Source organism: Pogoniulus pusillus, chromosome 3 (genome assembly GCF_015220805.1).
Source record: "Pogoniulus pusillus isolate bPogPus1 chromosome 3, bPogPus1.pri, whole genome shotgun sequence".
Lineage (NCBI taxonomy): Eukaryota > Metazoa > Chordata > Aves > Piciformes > Lybiidae > Pogoniulus > Pogoniulus pusillus.
In genome coordinates this window covers 29,658,237-29,678,376 of record NC_087266.1, presented here as the reverse complement: position 1 = coordinate 29,678,376, position 20,140 = coordinate 29,658,237, and the positions used below count along the sequence as shown (strand labels likewise).

Genomic DNA, 20,140 nt, shown 5'->3' with positions numbered 1-20,140 from the left:
ATTAATTGTACAAAGGAAAAGAAAAATGATGGAAAAGGAGTCCTGAAAGCACAGATGTATTTCAATGGGTTGAAAAATGAGATACCCAAACTTGAAAACAAACTGACTTTCCTGCTTCTCGGCTTGCTCATAAGCCAAAGAAGTCAGAATAATTACTTTGGCCATGGTGGGTAGGTGACTCAAACACAAGCTTTTGCTCACATCTTCCTTCCTCCTTCAAACAAACACTTCTCTCTTCACAACATTGGGATGAGATGATGTGTCCCATTTCCTCTGCATTTTGCTGTGATTTGAGATATGCTTTAAGAGGGTGTTTTGATTGCTTGCTTTGAAGAAGAGCAATGTCTTCTGAATTTAGGCAATCTAAGTCCATGGGTCAGAGCTCAAATTAAGAAAGAGGCTGGACAGGATTACAGCTAATAAATAGACCCTAGGAATGAGACAAGGTGGCAAATCTCATCTCAGGTTCATCTTTAAAAAGTGTTTAAGATTTAGACCTTTGGTTTTCTTCTTGCACTGTAACTCCTACCTGGATGCATCTGTTTCTCCTTTTTTTTTAAATATTTTTTTTTTCCTTCTGCTTTCTGCACTGTGTTGAGGTTTTCTAAAGATTGTTTTGGAGTTTTATCAGTCTGCAGACATTTAGTCAGTTAAAGCATCTGTATCTGAAATTTCAGCGTAGCTCAAAAGCTTGCAAAGAAGTTTAATGCTTATAAAAGTGAAAGAGCAACAGCATTGGCCTGACTCATACCCTGTAGGAGTAGGTGCTAGAATAAACCTCTCCACTGGTTCATCTCAGCCCTTTTAACAAGCTGCAGCTGCTTTAACTCATTGCAGAGATGAAATTCCAAGTTTTAAGAGATTCTTTGCTTTCCTGTGTGAAAACAGCTTCTTCAGAAGCTATGAAACTGAATTTTGTTATCATCAGTTTATATTATTGTTTATAATTAGAATATTGAGTCAAACTATGATGGATTTTATGTTAAAAAGTGTTGTATATGTCAGTAAAGACAGAATACACCAATCCCTTATCAGATTTTGGCCAGATATTGTACCTACATGCAGTATGATCCCTGCCTCCCTAGTCTCTGTGATGCTCTACCAATACAACCTGACCTGCAGCAGAACCTCCATTTCAAAATTCTCATCAAAGCGATCATTTCTGTTCAAACACAACACAGATATGGCAAATACACCCCTATAAGAAGCCATGCATGGGTCTACATGTAGATGGTACCTGGCTGACACCTTCCCCCATGCAGGCAGTGTTGAGTGCTGGGGAAAGGCCAAAAGGTCAGTCATGTTGTTTGACTTGGATGTATATTGTACTTTTTGCTGGCAGCAACCAATGAAGAATATTTACTGTGAATGCCACTATGTTGTGCTGCTCTGTGGCCAACAGAGAAAAACAAGAGGAGGACCAGAAATCCTGTGCTTTGCTTTGAAGGCTCCTCCGCAGTTGTGTTTCCTCTCCAACAGACCTCTAAAGGAGATGAGACAAATATGTGTTTATGTTTCCCAGTTATTTTCTGAAACAGTCTTCATTGAAGTGTTCATGCCAGCTTTGTTAGTGGATTTTTATTTTATTACTCAATGTGTTCAAAGTCCTTTTCCCTCCGCTTCCTTCCTGTTTTGATTTTTTTTTCTTTCATGATGTGAATGCAAGTTATTTTAATTATTCTGCTAGGGCAATTCAGAAGTTTTGTCTCTCTGCTTGACTTCATAGGTTCCTATAGGACTGATCTGCAGTGTGGAAATTCACAGTTTTGGAATAAATAGATATAGCAGAGGATGCTTGTTTAGGATACTTTATGGATCAGGAGAACAAAGGTCCAGATCACCAATAGGAATGAAGTACCTAAGTGATTTTTACTGTTTTGGTAGTGTAGACTACCACAGTATATAGAATCATAGAATGGTAGGGATTGAAAGGGGCCTCTGGAGATCATCAAGTCCAATCCCTTGCCAAAGCAGGATAATTTAGAGCAGGAGACACAGAAAAACTATCCAGACAGGTCTTGAAAGGCTCTGCAGAAGACTTCACAACCTTTTTGCACAGCCTGTTCCAGTGCTTCACCTCCCTCACAGTGAAGAAGTTTTTCCTTGTATTGGGGTGGAACTTCCTGTGTTCTAGTTCATATCCATTGCCCCTTACAGGACACTAGTGAAAAGACAGTAGCATCTTCTTCTTGACACTCACCATTCAGGTATTTATAAACTTTAATAAGATCTCCTTTCAGTCTTCTCTTTTTCAGGCTAAACAGGCTCAAGTCTTTCAGTCTTTCCTCCTAAAACAGATGTTCTTGTCCATTAATCATCCTTGTATCCCTTCATTACCTCTCTCTAGTATACCCCTGTCCCTCTTGAACTGGGGAATCCAGAACTGGACAGGGTAACACAAATGTAGCCTCAGCAGGCAGAGTAGAGGGGGAGGAGATCCTCCCTTTACCTGTTGGCCGCAATCTTCTTGATGCACCCCAGGACACCATTGTCTACAAGGGCACATTGCTGTCCCATGAATAATTTACTGTTCGCCAGGACTCCCAGGTCCTGCTCTGTGGAGCTGCTTTCTAGCAGGCCAATCCTTAATCTGCACTGATGTATGATGTTATTCCTCCCCAGGTGCAGGACTCCACACTTCTTGTTGAACCTTATTAATTCCCCTTTGCCCAGCTCTCTAGTCTGTCCAGATGTCACTGAATGGCCACACAGCCTTCTGGTGTTTCAGCCAATCCTCCCGGTTTTGTATTATCAGCAAACTTGCTGAGGATACACTCTATCCCATCATCCAGGGGGTTGATGAAGATGTTGAACAAGACTGGATCCACTACTGGCCCTGGGGAGCACCACTAGTTACAGGTTTCCAGCTGGACTGTGCATCGTTGATCACAACCCTCTGAGTTCTGCTGTTTATGCAGTTCATGACCCATCTTACAATCCACTCTTCTAGATCAGAATATAATGGTAGACAAAGTGGCAGAATCTTGTCTAAAGTCACAATCCATGTTATGGTTGAATATCTAAACCATTCATGAAAAAAAAAAACAAAACCAACAAAACAAATCCTGAAGCATGGAAAGGGATGGAGGTGTACTTACCTGAAGTGTGAACAGCCCACTCCAGCATTACCTTGATTTTCTCATGTTGATAACATCTGCAAGAAAAAGGTGTTGGAAATGAGAGCAAATTGTTTTGCAGGAAAAAAAAAATAATTTCAAAGTGATATCATTCCTTTTGGTATTTTCCCTTCAAGCTAAAAACATTTGTCAGGCAGATTTCCAGTATAGCATACGGTGAATTTGTAGCAAAATTATGATGAACGTAAAGAAAACACTGTCAGGTTCGATTCAGCTCTATATTTGGAGAAAGAAGGGGGAGAAAAAAAAAAAAAAAAGCCACCAGAACTGATAGATAAGGCTGGTTTGTTTTTTAACTTTAATGGAAATTGTTAAAGAAAGTAAGAGTGCAAACATTCCTAGTAGGGTGACTGTGAGTCATACTGCAGCTCTGTGTTGGTGCAGGGGTTTCCCAGACGTGAGAGAGCTTCTCCTGGGACAGAGACCACTGCAAAGTCTACATGACCTCCAGCGCAGGTTAAACAGCTATGACTTCCTCTGGCATTATGTCCCTCTCCCCCATGAAAATAAAGGCCCATAGGCACCCATCTAAAAAACACAGCTCAAAAAAGCAGCTTGGTTGACAGCTATTTTATCAGCTGAGAGAAAAAAGGGAGAAAGGAGGAGCAGCTTTACACTGAAATAAAAGCAGAAGGACTGAATGCTCATTAATACAATCAAATGTTTTTATTCTGATCATAATCCTACAGCCTAAAGCCTGTGGTGCAGATGATACTACCAATATGTGAGCACAGTGTAAGTCCTTAGAAAGCAGTATTATCTTCTGAGAAGATCTGTGAGTGGGAACTGGATGAAGTTTTGAGTGGCAAAAGTTTTTTTTCATCAGAAAATGCCAGTGCTTTAAATGTGGTGCTTCCAATGAAAAACATCAGAGAGAGACTGAGGAAAAACTGGGGAGTAAAAGAACTTCCAGTGGTTGAAGACCTCACTCAGCCTCTGTAAGCATTTTCCAGATTGTCTTTGTAAAAATGGTGAGCATTGGGTTGTGTATGTAGGTAAAACTATATTACTCAAGTCCAATTTTAATGAGCGGAGCCCCAGTAGTCAGTAAGTCCATGGCCATCCTGTAATCAAGCATGGTTATTTTAAAAGCCAGCAGCTCTGGTGGGAGCAGAGGCAGGCATCAATTCAGCCACTGTATCTTTCCCAGTCCAGGGATGCACTAATTAAGAAAAAATACAGCAGCCTCCAAAACCACGATGCTACAAAAAAAAAGCATTGAAGAATCCCACTGCATAACCACAAGTGAGTAGTTTAAAAGACAAATTCAGAGTCCTTGGATGGAGAGAGCCAAATGTCCCTTTTCCTATCATCAAATGTTATTTACTTCAATGCACAATGAACAGAAGCTTTTGCCCCCTCCCTAACTGTGCAATTTACAATTTAAAAGAGTTTTCCAGTTCTACTTGATCAAGTCCATGCACAGAGTTAAAATATAGACTACCACACTGTGGTATTTACTCCTCTTACTACTTGAAACACTTGCCTGAAGTCCACAAAAAATATTTCTTCTTGTTACTTGTCAAAGAGAGCCTTTTTTCTTCTTAGCACGCATTATCATTCTGATCATTTAAGGATTACGTGCACTAGTCAATTCACCATCCTGAAACTGTATTCAGAAGAGCTTCGCAATAACACCAAATACAACGTTTGGCTCAAGCCATTAATTATATCCAGGACAGACTGGGAAATTCTTCAAGATAATCGTGAAAATTAAGTGCTTGAAAAATAGCTCTTCAGAATACTCTCCTGTAATTAACATCAATTTATGTGAATGAGAATCATGTATGCCAACAGCCGCCCTATTATTTGAGAAATCAAGACATTAAAAATCAGCTCAGTGGATGCGATTTTGCTTATCTGTTTCGTGTTTGAGATGCTGCGGTGAACAGCCTAGAAACCACAATGATGAAGAATATGATCTCTTGTGTTATCACTCTGAAGGCTATTTGAAGGCAGTTATTTCATGAAACATTGTCAATAGAGTGTGTTTATATTCTGTTGCAGACTCAACAATATCAAGGCCATTGTGTTTTGGTTGGTGCTTTAATGGCAGCAAAGAAGTTTTTACTTTATTACAGAAGCACCTTAAAACCATGAAAAAAATGTGGTGGCTTCTGATATTCTTTGTGAAGACGCTGCACTGTTTAAAGTTATGTGCTCATCTCCTTGAAGCCCACAGCAAAAATTCCCTGACTTTCACAAGACCCCACCTTCCACTGTTTTGAGGGCAGCCTGGAGTATGCTGGTTATTTGTACTACACAGCTGTTCTCTGAAATTGGAATTATTTTGTTACATATCCAGTTTTACACATGATTCTGTACCTTAAAGTTGTGAATAAAGTAGTGACTGTCTGAGGAGGGAGTTGTTATGATGGTAACAAAATAATGTGAAACTAGGATGATGAGTGTTTTTTTTAATATACTGCAGTTCTGGATAATTTATTTGGCTGCAGTGCAGAGCATACAGAAACTGGTCTCTTGATTGTCCTGTCTAGAAGAATTTACAGCATCCAGAGGGTAGCAACCAATGACTCAGTGTCCAGATGGAGATGGGTGACAAGTCCCTCAGAAGTCCATACTGAGACTGGTGCTGTTTAATATCCTCATCACAGATATAGGCAGTGAGACTGAGTCCACCCTCAGTAAGTCTGCACATGGAAGCAAGCTGAGTGGTGCAAGCTCATGATAGCAACCTGAGAGGGACATGGATGTCATCTGGAGGGATGTAGATAAGCTGGAGAAGTGAGCACTGGTGAATCTCATGATGCTTAAAGATGTCAGGTTCAAGGTCTTGTATGTGGATCAGGGCAATCCTCAATATCAATACAGGTTGGGAGATGATATGATAGAGAGCAGCCCTGCAGAAAAGGACTTGGGGGTTTGGTGGACAAGAATCTTGAAATGAGCTATCAATTCACACTTGCTGCCTATAAGGTCAATTGCATCCTGGGCTGCATCAAAAGAAGCATGGCAGCAGGTTGAGAGAGATGATTCTTCCACTGTACTCTGGTGAGACCTCGCCTGGTGTACTGCATCCATCTCTGCAGCCCTCAGCACAGGGAGGACACCAACCTGCTGGAGCAGGCCCAAAGCAAGCCCAGTGGAGGCCCACAAAAATGGTCAGGAGGCGGAGCAAGCGCTCCTATGAAGACAGGCTGGTACAGCTGGGGTTGTCTAATCCGGAGAAGAGGGGGTTCCAGGGAGACCTCATAGCATCCTTCTAGTACCTGCAGAAGGCTTACAAGAAAGCTGGGGTGGTACTGTTTACAAAATGATGTAGCACTAAGACAAAGGGCAATGGTTTTAAACTAGAGTAGAGTATCTTTGGATATTAAAAAGAAGTTGTTTACTGTGAGGGTGGTGGAACACTGGAACAGGTTGCCCAGGGAGGTAGTAGAGGCCCCATCCCTGGAAACATTCAGGATCAGCCTTGATGGGCCTCTGAGCAAGCTGATCTAGTTAAAGATGTCTCTGCATACTGCAGGCAGGTTGGACCACAAAAAAGAAAATAGTCTGATGTAGTTGGGGTGAGGGTCACCTGTGGAAATATCCAAGGGGTATTTTAATTGGCCTGCCAAGGGTATCAATCTTTGACACTGCTGTCAGTGTTTTAGGCTATTGTGCAGCAAGTCTGGGCTGAGATGGAAAGGGTCAAATGCATTTATCTATTATAACCACCTGAAGAATCAATGGACTCTCCAGGTACTTCTGGAGACTTGCATTGGAGATTGGCTCTGCACTACTGCTGGGCTACAGAGTGGTCTGGTCTGCCTGGCTGAATGTTTGCTTTTCCACAGACACTAAAGGGATGTAGTATCAGATCTTGGATGCATCCTTTTTCTGGAGACTGTCTCTGATGCCTCGACCAGCCTTTGTCTGATGGCCTTCTGATCAGCACACTCAACAAGGTCTAGAGGACTCTTCTTATCAGGACATAGCCCCAACTGTGAATGCTGAGCTTTCTTGAAAGATATCCTGAATCTCAGGCTAACTTTTCTTCCCAGCTGTCATAAACATTTTTTTAAAAGGTCACAGAGAGAAATTTCATCCTAGTAGGATAGGGTTTTTTTATATTGCTTGTGTGGGTACAACCTGTTGGGCATAAAAGGATGGATCTAGCTATTATTTCAGAGGAAGGGTGGTATAGTTTCAGTGCTGGAAATTGTTTAGTGTTTGCAATAATGAAGAAATAACCAAGTGTTAGTAAAACATACTAACAGAGACAAGGAAGACAGGAAGTGTATGTGATTATCTTCATCCATGATAGATCTTTCTTGGCATTTGGAATAGATGCAGTGCCAAGAAAGCACTTTCGCTTTACCACCTAGGGTTTGGTACTTACCACTTTTGCCTTCCAGGAGTCTCAACTGTGCTAGTTTGAAGCAGACTAGAATGTTTTGGTGAGAGAAAGTAGATAATTGGCTATGAAAGGAAAACATGGTTGTGTCTCTTCTCTCACAGTCCCGCTGAGATGTATGAGAACAAGAAGTAAACATTAGATACCATTCTCCATTTTGTCTCTCTCTGCTTTTGGCTTCAGACTGAGCAACATCTTCTTAACCTCACTGCCACTAACCTTGCTCCTTAACCTCTTGGCTGCACCTCTATTCTTTCTCAGGATTGGGGTAAGGTTGAGAGGGGCAGAGGGAGGTGAAGGGGTGGTTGAGAGGGGGACTCAGGTTTCTGGGATGGGAGTTGTGTTTCTGTGTTACTTTTAACTTGTATATTTCTGTATATAACTGTATATATTGTAAATAACTGCTTGTATATTGTGCTAGCTGTAAATAAATAGCTTGATTTATATTCCCAGAGCACATCTGAGTTAGCTGGGCATTTCTAAAGTGTGGGGGGGCGGGATAAAAGCCAAACCACCACATCCACTGTCAGAACTGATAGACTAGGGTACTATTCCCCTCTATCCCCATCTGCCTACAAAATATAAAGCTGTTTGTTAATGATGTGCTGGCCTGAATGTAGATGGCTACTCAGACAACATTGTCTAAAGCTTTGACTGGGAGGAAATTAGTTGTTTTATTTTACTGAAGTCTCTGTGAGGCCGAGGACAAGTACCAGATCTCTGTGAGGAAAGATCTCATTCTTTTACTAACCTGTACGTCAGGGATCCCAAGAACTATGCATACTCTCATGATGCCAACCACAGTTAGTATAAGTTCAAAGGCTTTACAAACCATGCTATCACATTGTTGCGGAGGGGAAATTAATTGATGTGAGATGATATTTTCCAAAATTAATATTGTTTATTAATTTTGATACTCAGAACTCTTGCCACCCCCGATCACTAATTTTCGTAGTATTTCGGTTCTTACATGGTCATGGAAACATTCTATGGATAATAGCTAGATCTAGTAATAACCAGCAAAATATATAAACATTAATTGAACTGGAAGAGAAGGTTCCCACGGTCAAATGCTGCATGCCCAATAAATGGGTTCAAGGAGCTCTTTCTGCTCTATGGCAGAAGGCAGTAGAGAATTACAAAGAGGCATTTAAGCATTTACTCACAAATTATTATTATCCACTAGAGAGGACTAGCCACAGTCCAGACAGTGCCCAAATGCTTTCAGGGGACTCTGTCCTGTTGGACGTTGAGTCTTCAATCTTCCCGGCTTCTGGGGAAAGGACACAGACAATCTCTGACTTTGTTCTCCTGGCTTCTTCTGGACAATCCATATATATGTCCAGGAATTCCAGGCAGGACCTTCAGGTGCAGAAGGCAGGCTGTTGTGCAGCCTCAGCACGATGTCACGCTGGCCACATAGGCCAATCACTTACAGGCATCCAGGGTCTGCTCCTGCTAACTTGTGGTAGAGGAGTTTACCAGGCAAGCAATAAGGCACTGTGCAATAGCAGCATGGCTGGGCACAGCAGAGAGAGCACAGCAAAGAGCAGGGAAGCAAAGCAGTGAAGCAAAAGCAGGTTGTTCACCTGCGTATCTCCTTTTATCAGTGTGGGCTAAGATTAATCGCCCTTTGGACATAGAATAGCCAATCAGGATGGCAGTTAGCCAAACCATACCATATTAGGCAAAGCCATAGGCTGACATTTCCTTAATTTGGGAAAAGCACAGGCCTTGCACTAGGCAGGCACAAGCTAAGTGTGTGTACCTTACACCACAGTGCCCTGGGCAGGCCAGACTCAGTGGCTACAGGTTCTTTTGTATCTATTTCCCGTGTTTGCCTCTCTGGTGGAGCAGAAAAAAGTGCCTAGGCAAGGCAAGACATGTATAAGCCTATTTTGGGCCTACCAGGCCTACCACAACACACATGACTCTTTCTTTAAGCTAGCACTCTGCCATGGCACACCAAAGCTCATCACCTCAGCTTAAAGCAAAGAGAAAGCAGAAGGCTGGGGATGGTGGAAGTATTCTTCTCCAGAGAGGGTGAATGACGGACAGGAGTGAGAAGCAATGGGAAGGGAAGCGTTTGGGCCTTATAACTTTCTTGATGCACAAAGCAGGAGAGCTAGTGAAGTGCTCAAAACATTTTGCTTTTGCATCTCCGGGCAGTCTGTAACACAAGGAGAAGGCAGAGTTTGCTGGAGGAGAGGGAATTGGCAGCACACTTGGACTTCCTCATACCTCCTCTGATACAGGCCAGAGAGGCTCTTGCAGCAGGCTGAGAGTCACAGATGCAGAGGCAAACTCCATTTCTGCCTCTAAAGGTACTGCAAACTCTCACGTGAGCCCCGAAGGCCCCAAAGTGGACTAGTACTGTCTTTGGACTTGCAGCAGGATTTCCCTGCCCAAAAAATATACTAACTTGTCCCTTCAAAACAGGGTCATTTGGCTGTATTAGCCTGAATCACAACCCTTCATGGTATAGCTGGAGAAGGCCCAAACCAGGCACCCAAAGCCAGTGGAAACTTTCCACAGAGCCAGCGGCAATGCAGACAGCGCTCTCTTGGGACCCAGCTCCTTTTCTAAATGTGTCCAAAGTCCTTTACTTGAACTGTTTACTGTTAATCAAACTATAATGATGAAATGGACTTAGTAGGAAGAGAGGACTTCAAACTATGGAAAAAAGATTTCCCTACAGGTTTAATTTCAGCTTGGACTCTTTTGTTACTTGGTTTGGGTTTGGATTTTCGTTGGTTGGTTGGTTGGTTTTTCCTCCTTTGGAAATTTGTCTTGTTTGAATTATGCTCCACTATATAGCTCTCAAGCTAATTCATTTCATCTCAGATGTGCTGAATAATCTACTCCACTCAATGCTGCGTAAGATTTGCAAACTGAAAACCTGACTGAATTTCACTTGGCAGAAGAGTTCATGTACATGGGATGAATTCTCATTTCTGTAAATTCTTCCTGAATCATTACAATAGTTGAGGATCTGCAGGAAAATAAGATCTAGGGTGTATCTACACAGATGAAATGACCAACAGGTTGTATGATTCCATAATATTTCCCTAGGTACACATTCTCTCTTGAAATATAAGTGATTTTTAACCTGGAAGAATTACTCTACTCTGATTTAAAATTTAGTAGAAAAAACCAAACAAGCAGGGCTGGATGTTCACTTTTTTTAAAAATTTATTTTTATGCTCCTTATACCCTTTAGGAACTTGGATGAAGGGAATTTTGTATTATAATTAATTAGTTTGTATAAATAGCAATTAATTGGTTAGAACTTTGCAAGCCAAAAAAAGATCAAGCTCTCATAAACCTCAGCAAAATATACAAGGAATGAATGTGCATCCTGTGGCCACTGCCTGCAGTTGGCTGTTTGCTTTATAAATATAGTCACATGGCTGCCTGCAAGATCCTCCCAGAATATTTAGAAATGTTTTGCAGTGGAAGGACAGAAGATTTTTCAGTGACTCCCACAGGAGACAGTGGGGCAGGTTGTGTCCAACTACATACTTTCCTCCTCAGGAAAAAAATGGCCCAATGTGCACAAAACCTTCTTATCTAATGAAGAATTTGAAACAGGATTCTTTGTTAAAATGTTGGAAAGATTATTTGATTTTGGCTTTGTTCTTTGGTGGGTATTGGAAGAAAGGTTTTCTGTTCTAGTTACACTAGTTTCTCCAAATTAGATAATCTCTTACTGTATTTTAATATCTCAGTTCAAGCTGGAGAAAGAATGGCCTGACAGTTCTCTCCATCTCTAATAGGATCTTACGGGAGGACAAGACTTTGCGTGAAGTAGCCTGGCCTTATGCTACCACCAAGACCAGGACCATCTCAGCAGGCAGTAGATACAAACAACAGAGATGTCTGTATTTGGTCCACTGAATCTTATTCTGAAGCCTACAACACAGGGCTGATGGTGTTTTGCTCTTCTCTTGCTGTCTCCTGCTCTTCTTCACTATGTCTGTCCCTGTGAATGATATTTGTCATAAAATATAGCTGCAATAAAAGTCAGGGCAAAGTCTGTAGGCAGAGATACTGTTATCGGACAAACAAGTGCAGTTTGAAAAAGTAGACAAGCTTTCAGGTAAGCCAGCTGTTTTTCAGAGCTGGAATGCAAGCCGCAAATTTCAAAACTAAATATGGATTGTGAATAATTTGGTGAAGTGTAACTGGGTATTTATCAGAGCATTGGAGAGGAGGTCATTGTTACCTGTAGAGGAAATGCAATTTTGTCAGGGAAAGGAAGGACCTGTGCTGTGTCATTTATAATTTATAGAACAGGGACAGTTTTGTGAGCAGAGCAGGGTTCTGAAAGGTTATAAACCCAGTATCTCCACCAAATTCATGGTATTTGATATCCAGTGGAGCTATGAATCTCTGATCTCAATCTTAGTAGGAAGTAAGATTTCAGGTCAATATGAGCCTGCTGTGAATGAAGAACAGAGATCTAGAAACAATAGTGAGCATTAGCAGAAATTTATGCAGAAAAGGAAAGCAAAATTAAATGGTTTTTAATCAGTTCTGCCTGGAAGTTACTCGTGGTAGGGACATTTGCTGAAATACATTCCCTCCATGAAAAAGAGCTGTGTGGGAAACAATTTGTTTTATTTCAAAGGAAAGTTGGTAATTCCAATTTTTTTTCCTTTTGGAGTGGAACAACAACAACAACCAAACAAACAAAACAAACAAACCAAAAAAAGAATACCTTGGTTAGGAGAGTAAATTAAAAAGAGAAAAATAATGCTTCTAGTCATCTAATTTTGTGGGAGACAAAACTGAAAATACTCTGGTTTTCTGGGAATTAAAACATCCGAAAAGTTCTTAAAAATAGCAAAGTTCCTTTGAAATGGAAAATCAAATTTTGTCTCAAGGAGGATGAAGAGGAATGCTTTTAACTGGTGGCCTTTAATTGGATTTTAGAAAACAACTTCCATCAAAGAAAACAAAATTTTCCGAATAAAAATGTTGCCGTCATGAATTTAGCATTTTCCAGACGTGAGATATTTCACTGCAGAAACAGATTAATTCACCAGTTTTAAATCTCAGCCTTCTGACTGACAGTATCTGGTAGGCAAAAAATCATGAATGTACTGGGCACAGTCCCATTGGGTGCTGCTGTCGATCTTGGATCATCATGCAGTTATAAACATGGAAGTGCCTGCAGCCCACCCTGACCACCTGTCTGCCACTGGCTCTGCTGGAGTGCCAGGTACCATGAGCTGCTGGTTCTCAGAAGGGCAGACAAGTGTGACAAAGCTCTGTGGCCAAATTGAATTGTCTCTACACCTGGTGTAGGGGAAAGCCATGTACAGTGTAGAGGCAGGTTAAATGCTGCCACAGCCCTGTGCTGCTCCCAGCACTCACTGTGGCTCAGCAGGATGTGCAGCCCCAGGAAAAGACTACTTGTGCCTGGAGCAGGCAGAAGTAAAACTGCAGCCAAGTACCACCTGTTATGCAGCGTGTCCTCGACAATCAGGTGATCATGCCCTGTCAGGTGAGTTCATGAAGGGCAGATCCTGCTTGATGAGCCTCATCTCCTACAACAAGGTACCCTGCTTAGCAGAAGAAGGAAAGGCTGTGGATTTTGTTTAGCTGAACTTTAGAAAAGAACTTGGCATTGTCTCCCACAGCATCACAGTATCACAGTATCGCAGTATCATCAGGGTTGGAAGAGACCTCACAGATCATCAAGTCCAACCCTTTACCACAGAGCTCAAGGCTAGATCATGGCACCAAGTGCCACGTCCAATCCTGCCTTGAACAGCTCCAGGGACGGCGACTCCACCACCGCCCTGGGCAGCCCATTCTAGTGTCCAATGACTCTCTCAGTGAAGAACTTTCTCCTCACCTCAAGCCTAAATCTCTCAGTGAAGAACTTTCTCCTCACCTCAAGCCTAAATCTCCCCTGGCGCAGCCTGAGGCTGTGTCCTCTTGTTCTGGTGCTGGCCACCTGAGAGAAGAGAGCAACCTCCTCCTGGCTACAACCACCCCTCAGGTAGTTGTAGACAGCAATAAGGTCACCCCTGAGCCTCTTCTTCTCCAGGCTAAACAATCCCAGCTCCCTCAGCCTCTCCTCGTAGGTCTTGTGGTCGAGGCCTCTCACTAGCCTCGTCGCCCTCCTCTGGACATGCTCAAGCATCTCAATGTCCCTCCTAAACTGGGGGGCCCAGAACTGAACACACTACTCAAGGTGTGGTCTAACCAGTGCAGAGTACAGGGGCAGAATGACCTCCCTGCTCCTGCTGACCACACCATTCCTGATGCAGGCCAGGATGCCACTGGCTCTCTTGGCCACCTGGGCACACTGCTGGCTCATGTTCAGGCGGGTATCAATCAGTACCCCCAGATCCCTCTCTGTCTGGCTGCTCTCCAGCCACTCCGACCCCAGCCTGTATCTCTGCATGGGGTTGTTGTGGCCAAAGTGCAGCATCCTGCACTTGGAGCTATGAACCCCATCCCATTGGACTCTGCCCATCTGTCCAGGTGGTCAAGGTCCCGCTGCAGAGCCCTTCTGCCCTCCAACCCAGTCACATCTGCCCCCAGCTTAGTGTCATCTGCGAACTTGCTGATGACTGACTCAATGCCTTCATCCAGATCATCTATGAAGATGTTAAAGAGGATGGGGCCCAGCACTGATCCCTGAGGGACACCGCTAGTGACAGCCGCCAGCTGGATTCACCACCACTCTCTGGGCTCGGCCCTCCAGCCAGTTCCTAACCCAGCACAGAGTGCTGCCATCCAAGCCATGGGCTGACAGCTTAGCCAGCAGTTTGCTGTGGGGGACAGTGTCAAAGGCCTTGCTGAAGTCCAGATAGACCACATCCACAGGCCTCCCCACATCCACCAAGCGGGTCACCTGATCATAGAAGGAGATCAGGTTGGAGAGGCAGGATCTGCCCTTCCTAAATCCATGTTGGCTGGACCTGAGCCCTTGGCCATCCCTCAGGTGTGCAGTTATTGCCCCCATGATAACCTGCTCCATCAGTTTCCCTGGCACTGAGGTCAGGCTGACGGGTCTGTAGTTCCTGGGTTCCTCCATCTGACCCTTCTTGTGGATGGGGATCACGTTGGCCATTTTCCAGTCTCCTGGGACCTCTCCAGTGAGCCAGGACTGCTGGAAAATGATGGAGAGCATCTTCCTGAAGAAACTGGCTGTTTGTGGCTTGGATGGGTAGATGCTTTCCTGGGTAAAAAACTGACCCAAAGACTGGTGGTGAGTGGAGTTAAATCCAGTTGGCAGATGGTCACAAGTGGTGTTCCCCAGGGCTCATTTTTGGAGTAATTTCTGTTTAATATGTTTATCAATAATTTAGACAAGGGGATTGAGTGCACCCTCATCAAGGTTACAAATGACACTAAACTGAGAGGGAGTATTGATCTGCTTGGAGGAGGGAAGGTTCTTCAGAGGGACCTGTACAGGTTGGTTGAATGAACCAAAGCCAGTTGTACAGGGATCAACAAGGCTAAGTGCTGGGTCTTGCATTTGGGTCATAACAACCTGATGCAATGCTACAGGCTTGGGGAAGAGTAGCTGGAAAGATGTCCAGCAGAGAAAGACCTGGGGATATTGATTCACAGCTCACTGAATATGAGCCAGCAGGGTGCTCAGGTGGCAAAGAAGGCCAACAGCATGTTGGACTGTATTGGGAACAGTATGACAAACAGGACAAAGGAAGAGACTGTCTTCCTGTTTCGGCATTCGTGAGGCCACATCTTGAGTACTGCATGTAACTTTGGGTCCCGGGTGGCTCCAGAGAAGGGCAATGAAACTGGAGAAGGGTCTGGAGAACTGGTCTTATGAGGAGTGGCTGAAGGAGCTGGGGTTGTTTGGTCTGGACAAAAGGAGGCTCAGGGAAGACCTTCTCACTCTACAAATACTTGAAAGGAGGTTATAGCAAGGTGAGTGTCAGTTTCTTCTCCCTAGTAACGAGTGATAGGACAAGAGGAAATGGTCTCAAGTTGCAAGATTTAGATTGGATATTAGAAAAAAGTCTTCAGTGAAAGGCTTATCAAGCACTGAAATAAGCTGGAATAAAGGAATTGGTTGAATCTCTGTCTCAGGCAGTGTTTAAGATGCATAGATGTGGTGCTAAGGGGAATGAGTTAGTACCAGACTTGATAGGCTTGGATAGTGGTTGGGCTTGATGACACTGAAGGTCTTTTTCAGATGAAATGGTTCTACAGTCCTATGAAGGCTCCAGAGAAGTGAGCTAGGATGATGGCAATAACTACTCACAGACCTTTACTCCAGCTGTCACAGTGAAACAGTTTGGTGGTGTTGTTTTTCATAAGGAGCCATTTTATATTTAGCCTTTTAAAACATATTGGTTAATTAATGGCCAATATAAACAAGTGATAACTATGACTGGGCTAAGCACTTCATCAGCTAAGTGGTTTTCAAGCTTCTCTCCACAAGGTTTTGCTAATTAGAGTAAATTAATCATCTGTTCTGGCTAAATTATTTGATCAGTAGAGCCTTCCAGTCATTCCTGAATTTCTGGGAATTCATTGACTACTTTTAAGGATTACAGGAATGTATTTTCCGGTAGGCTGCTCTTGCCCTGGACTTTTTAGTTATACAATAGTTGCTCTTAATGGAGTGTTATCAGTCACTCAAGTCACCCTAACCCTAACCCTAACCCTAATGTGTCCTATCCCTTCTCTAGAAAGCCAGCACTCAACTAGAAAATACATAGATACAGGTTTGATGTAAATAATATTGCTCTGAAATAACAATATTTAAACACATACTCTTTCAAACCCTTGGGGTTCACAAATTGGAGTCAATACTGACATCACAAAGCTGTGAAAGAGCATGATGAGAAGCAGACTTGTTTCAGTTCCTTTCGTTTTCATTCTTCTCTCAGCACTCCTGTTGTCATTTGACGACACGACCCTCATCTACTCATTCCCTTTCTTGAACTCTCCATTTTTTGTTTCAGTTCAAAATATGAAAGAAAAGGGGATAGGACAGCAGTAAAGCACTTTTTACGACTTCATGAAAGAAGAGTTCATGAAGAACATAAACAAGGACAGATTCAGTTCCCTGAGTCATGGCAATGCAGGATATGAGAAGGTGTGTCTCAGAAAGTGCTTTCATACTTTTCCCCTTTCATTGAGGAGCTGTGGATTGCATTAGCATAAAAGGGAGCTGAGGTACAGGAGCTTTGGATGAGGTGTATATAGGTGCTGTTAGTAGTTCAAACCTTCTCTATAGCTTACAATTTGTCCTACTCTGGTCTAGGATGCTGGATCAATTAGCTTCATCCTCATGCGGCTCTAATATCTTTATGCTAATCTTGCCTAACAGAAAACTATGTAAGCTTTGCTGCTTGTTTTGTTTGTCTCATTGGGAAAGTAAAGGAAGAAAGATGGGGGAAGTTTTGAGCCCTACTGGGCAGCATTATTTGTCCAGGAGGGAGTTTGGATTTCTGTATTATTACTTGTTTGTATATAATTATAAATACTTGTAAATATATTGTATATATATGCTTGTAAATTTTGCTTTGCTGTGAATATAGCCTCACCTTACTTCCAAGCCATGTGAGCTAGTCTGGTAAGTCTCATTATTGGGAGGGGGGGAAGTTCCTAACCCACCACATTTGTACTTTTGGAAGTAACTTTGTTATGGATTTTTGAGAATCCATATTGTTTGGGGTGGGTCTTTTCAAGTTCGAGCAGAAGCTGCCAGAAAGGCCAGTGGGAAGGGGAAGAGAGGAGAATTGCATAGAAAGACTGCTTTCAAGAAAGCATTCAAATTGCCAAATCCACAGTGAACAAAAACATTCCAAGCTAGCTTGCGTTATATTGCCTTTTCCCATGATAAATAAAGGCAAACAAGTGACAGAATGAAATGCCAAATTGGACCTTGAAATTTTGGAAAATTCCCCTGACTAGGGTTATTTCACTGCATGATTTCAGTGAAAGTAGGGTATTGCCTATTCTTACTTTTTTCTGTAATGTACTTTGAGGGGAATGTAAAAGAAAAGTGCACTAAATGAGTGTTTCCCTAGTGACAGCTGGAGCAGTACTGGGCCCAAAATGGAGGTGACCATCACTGGGAGAATCTCTCTGAGCTACTGGTAATCCACTTCTTATCTTTAGTGCTGCCTGGCATTTGCTAGTACTCATTTAGGGCTGGGGAGATGATTAGGTAAACAGAACAGCATTTGTTTTGAACACAAGCTTTTAGAGGTGTAAGTATTGTAAGAGTTGTCCTGCATTCAGGAGTCAATGATGTTATTTTTTTGGAGTGATCCTAAAAATTCTTTGTCACTTCCTGTCTCAAGGCAAAACACTCTCAGCCCACATCCATCACAGACTTCTAGGTCCCATGCTGCTTTTGCAGTCAGTTAGACATGCAGCAGCATGGTCAGCATTCTTGCACAAGTTCATTGCACTGGTATTTTACACAGCTGATACAAAATATTTATACTGCAAAGACTTTTTAAGAAAGCCGTATCCAGTCTCCTCTCCTCACTGGTCATGGTGAATCTTTCATTACTCATTGTCTGTCAGAAGCTTGTAAGATTGTTTTCACAGCCTAACTCCCTGACACTGGAGCAGTGAATTTAACCTTTTTAACCCTTTTTAAAGAGCCTCATGGTGAAATTATTGATAGGGTAATACATGATTTAAAAAATCTAAATAGAAGAAGAAGAAGAAGAAGAAGAAGAAGAAGAAGAAGAAGAAGAAGAAGAAGAAGAAGAAGAAGAAGAAGAAGAAGAAATACACAGTAATACCAAAACAGACGCTTATCTGAAGTTTGAAAAATATCTCACTAAATTGTTTTTATTAAATACAAAAAAATCACATCATAGTATTGAAGATGTATTGAAATCAGCACCCATGATACTTGACTAATCTAGTATCTGCTTTCCCACTGAATAATTCTCAGCATTAACCTTAGCTTTGGGTCCTCGTCTTGTCTTATCCGTCTAATGTAACATCTGATTCTGTGTGGTCCTGAACTCTCTTAACTTGAACTCAGACTCACAGAGATTGGAGTGATAAGACACAGCTGAACTGACGTGCCTTCAGAGAGCAAGGCGGAAAGAAATGCAAGCTCCCTTCCAAGTAGGCTTGCTTGTCCGCCTCTGCAGAGAGTGAAAAGTGAGAGGCAGTATTCAATCACTCACTTGGACAGAGTTCAAGTATTTGTGCTGGGAAATAAACACACAGCATTGCTGAAAGGTGCAAAACTGCCCTGTTACCTCAACAACTGGTCTAGGCCAGCAAAAGTGGGAATCTTGCAGTGCAGTGTAGTTAATGATCTGTCTAGATAAAATTTTCCTGACCTCAGATGTGTAGTCTTTCCTAATCCCACTTTAAAATACACCTTTCTAAAAAGACTGGGAAATGTGGTGAGTAGCTACTAGAAATCAGTATATGAGGGAACCTCTCTAAGATGCAGTTGCCAGTGTACAGGACATTACGTTTGCTTCTTCAAGGAAAATTGCCAGTATAGTTTAGGAGAACATCTTTGTTTTCAAATCTTTGAGGTACATCTCTACTGCCATCATATTGTCTTTGGCTGTTGGAGCATGGAAAGGATTACTATTATTTCTCAGCATCTTTGGCCATTACCTACTTGCACTATGAGGCCCTAAGATGTAGATGTCCCTTCCTGCTTTCTGGCTGTAATATAAATGGAGTCTCTAAGCCTCTGAGTCTGCATTACTGAAATCTTCCTTTTGTTTTAGCATCTTGCAGGGACTTTTATGGCTTCTGACACGAGGAGTCTGAAGCAGATGTCTTTGTGCTTGCTTCAAGTCCATGTGGCTTACCACAGCTGCTGGCAGTGGCACCAAATGGCCACAGCTTCCTGCCCAGACCTCCATTTCTCAGTGACATGTACAAATGAATGCTGAAGTCATTTTTAGAAAACAGAGGTCTGCAAAATAACCCAGCCAGGAAGAAGGAAATACTGCAGGGGAGGTTAAGGTGCTCTAGTTTTGCCATATTCATCCCACTGCATCCCTGGTTTGGTGCAGCAGTTCTTTGTGGGTGAATCTTGATGTCAGAAGAGCCAGAGTGTGAGCCAGCAATCAGGTTGTGTCCAGGGGCCACAGCAGATAGGAAATGAGGGTCTCATTTGCCTTCAGGTTACTGCCGTCCAGCTGACTCTAACAGCATCTGCTTCACCCTGTACTGAAGGTGCCTGCATGTAGCCTAGGTTGTGCAAACTGTCATCACACAATCCCAGCACACACAGGGCATGGAAGTCCCCAGAGCCACCCTAGCCCCAGATTGCTCAAGGAACAGTGCCTCTGCTTTAACCATCATGAGAAAGATACATAATGAAACTTCTGGATGTTTTCCGCTTCCTCATTTTCTTTCCTGCTTTATAGCAGGGGTTTAGGCCTGAGACTGGAAGTGACGATCCCACCCCTCCCACGCACACACTCCCTCAGCATTTGGCTCAGATGGGAAACTGCTTCGCACAGGACACCATCAGTTTGTTGTTTTGCTTTTTTTTTTTTTTTTTTCTGTTCAAAGAACAACAGTCTTGAAGGTCATTTGCACCTTTATAACTAATGCAACAATTTTCCCTCCATTTCCTGGGACTGCAGGAGTAAGTGTCATGATCTAGTTGATTGGATAGGGCTGGGTGATAGATTGGACTGGA

The 20,140-nt window shown here is 42.7% G+C and overlaps 1 protein-coding gene across 1 annotated transcript in view; it reads left to right on the top strand.

Moving 5' to 3' along the window:
* Window positions 1-18,375, top strand: part of LOC135188517 (histone H3.v1-like) — a 49,695-nt gene extending 31,320 nt beyond the window's left edge. Inside the window, exon 3 of the mRNA XM_064167978.1 lies at window positions 18,164-18,375. Within this exon, the coding sequence (XP_064024048.1) occupies window positions 18,164-18,375 (212 nt within the window). The remainder of the gene's footprint in view (window positions 1-18,163) is intronic.
* The last annotated feature ends 1,765 nt before the right edge of the window (window positions 18,376-20,140 follow it).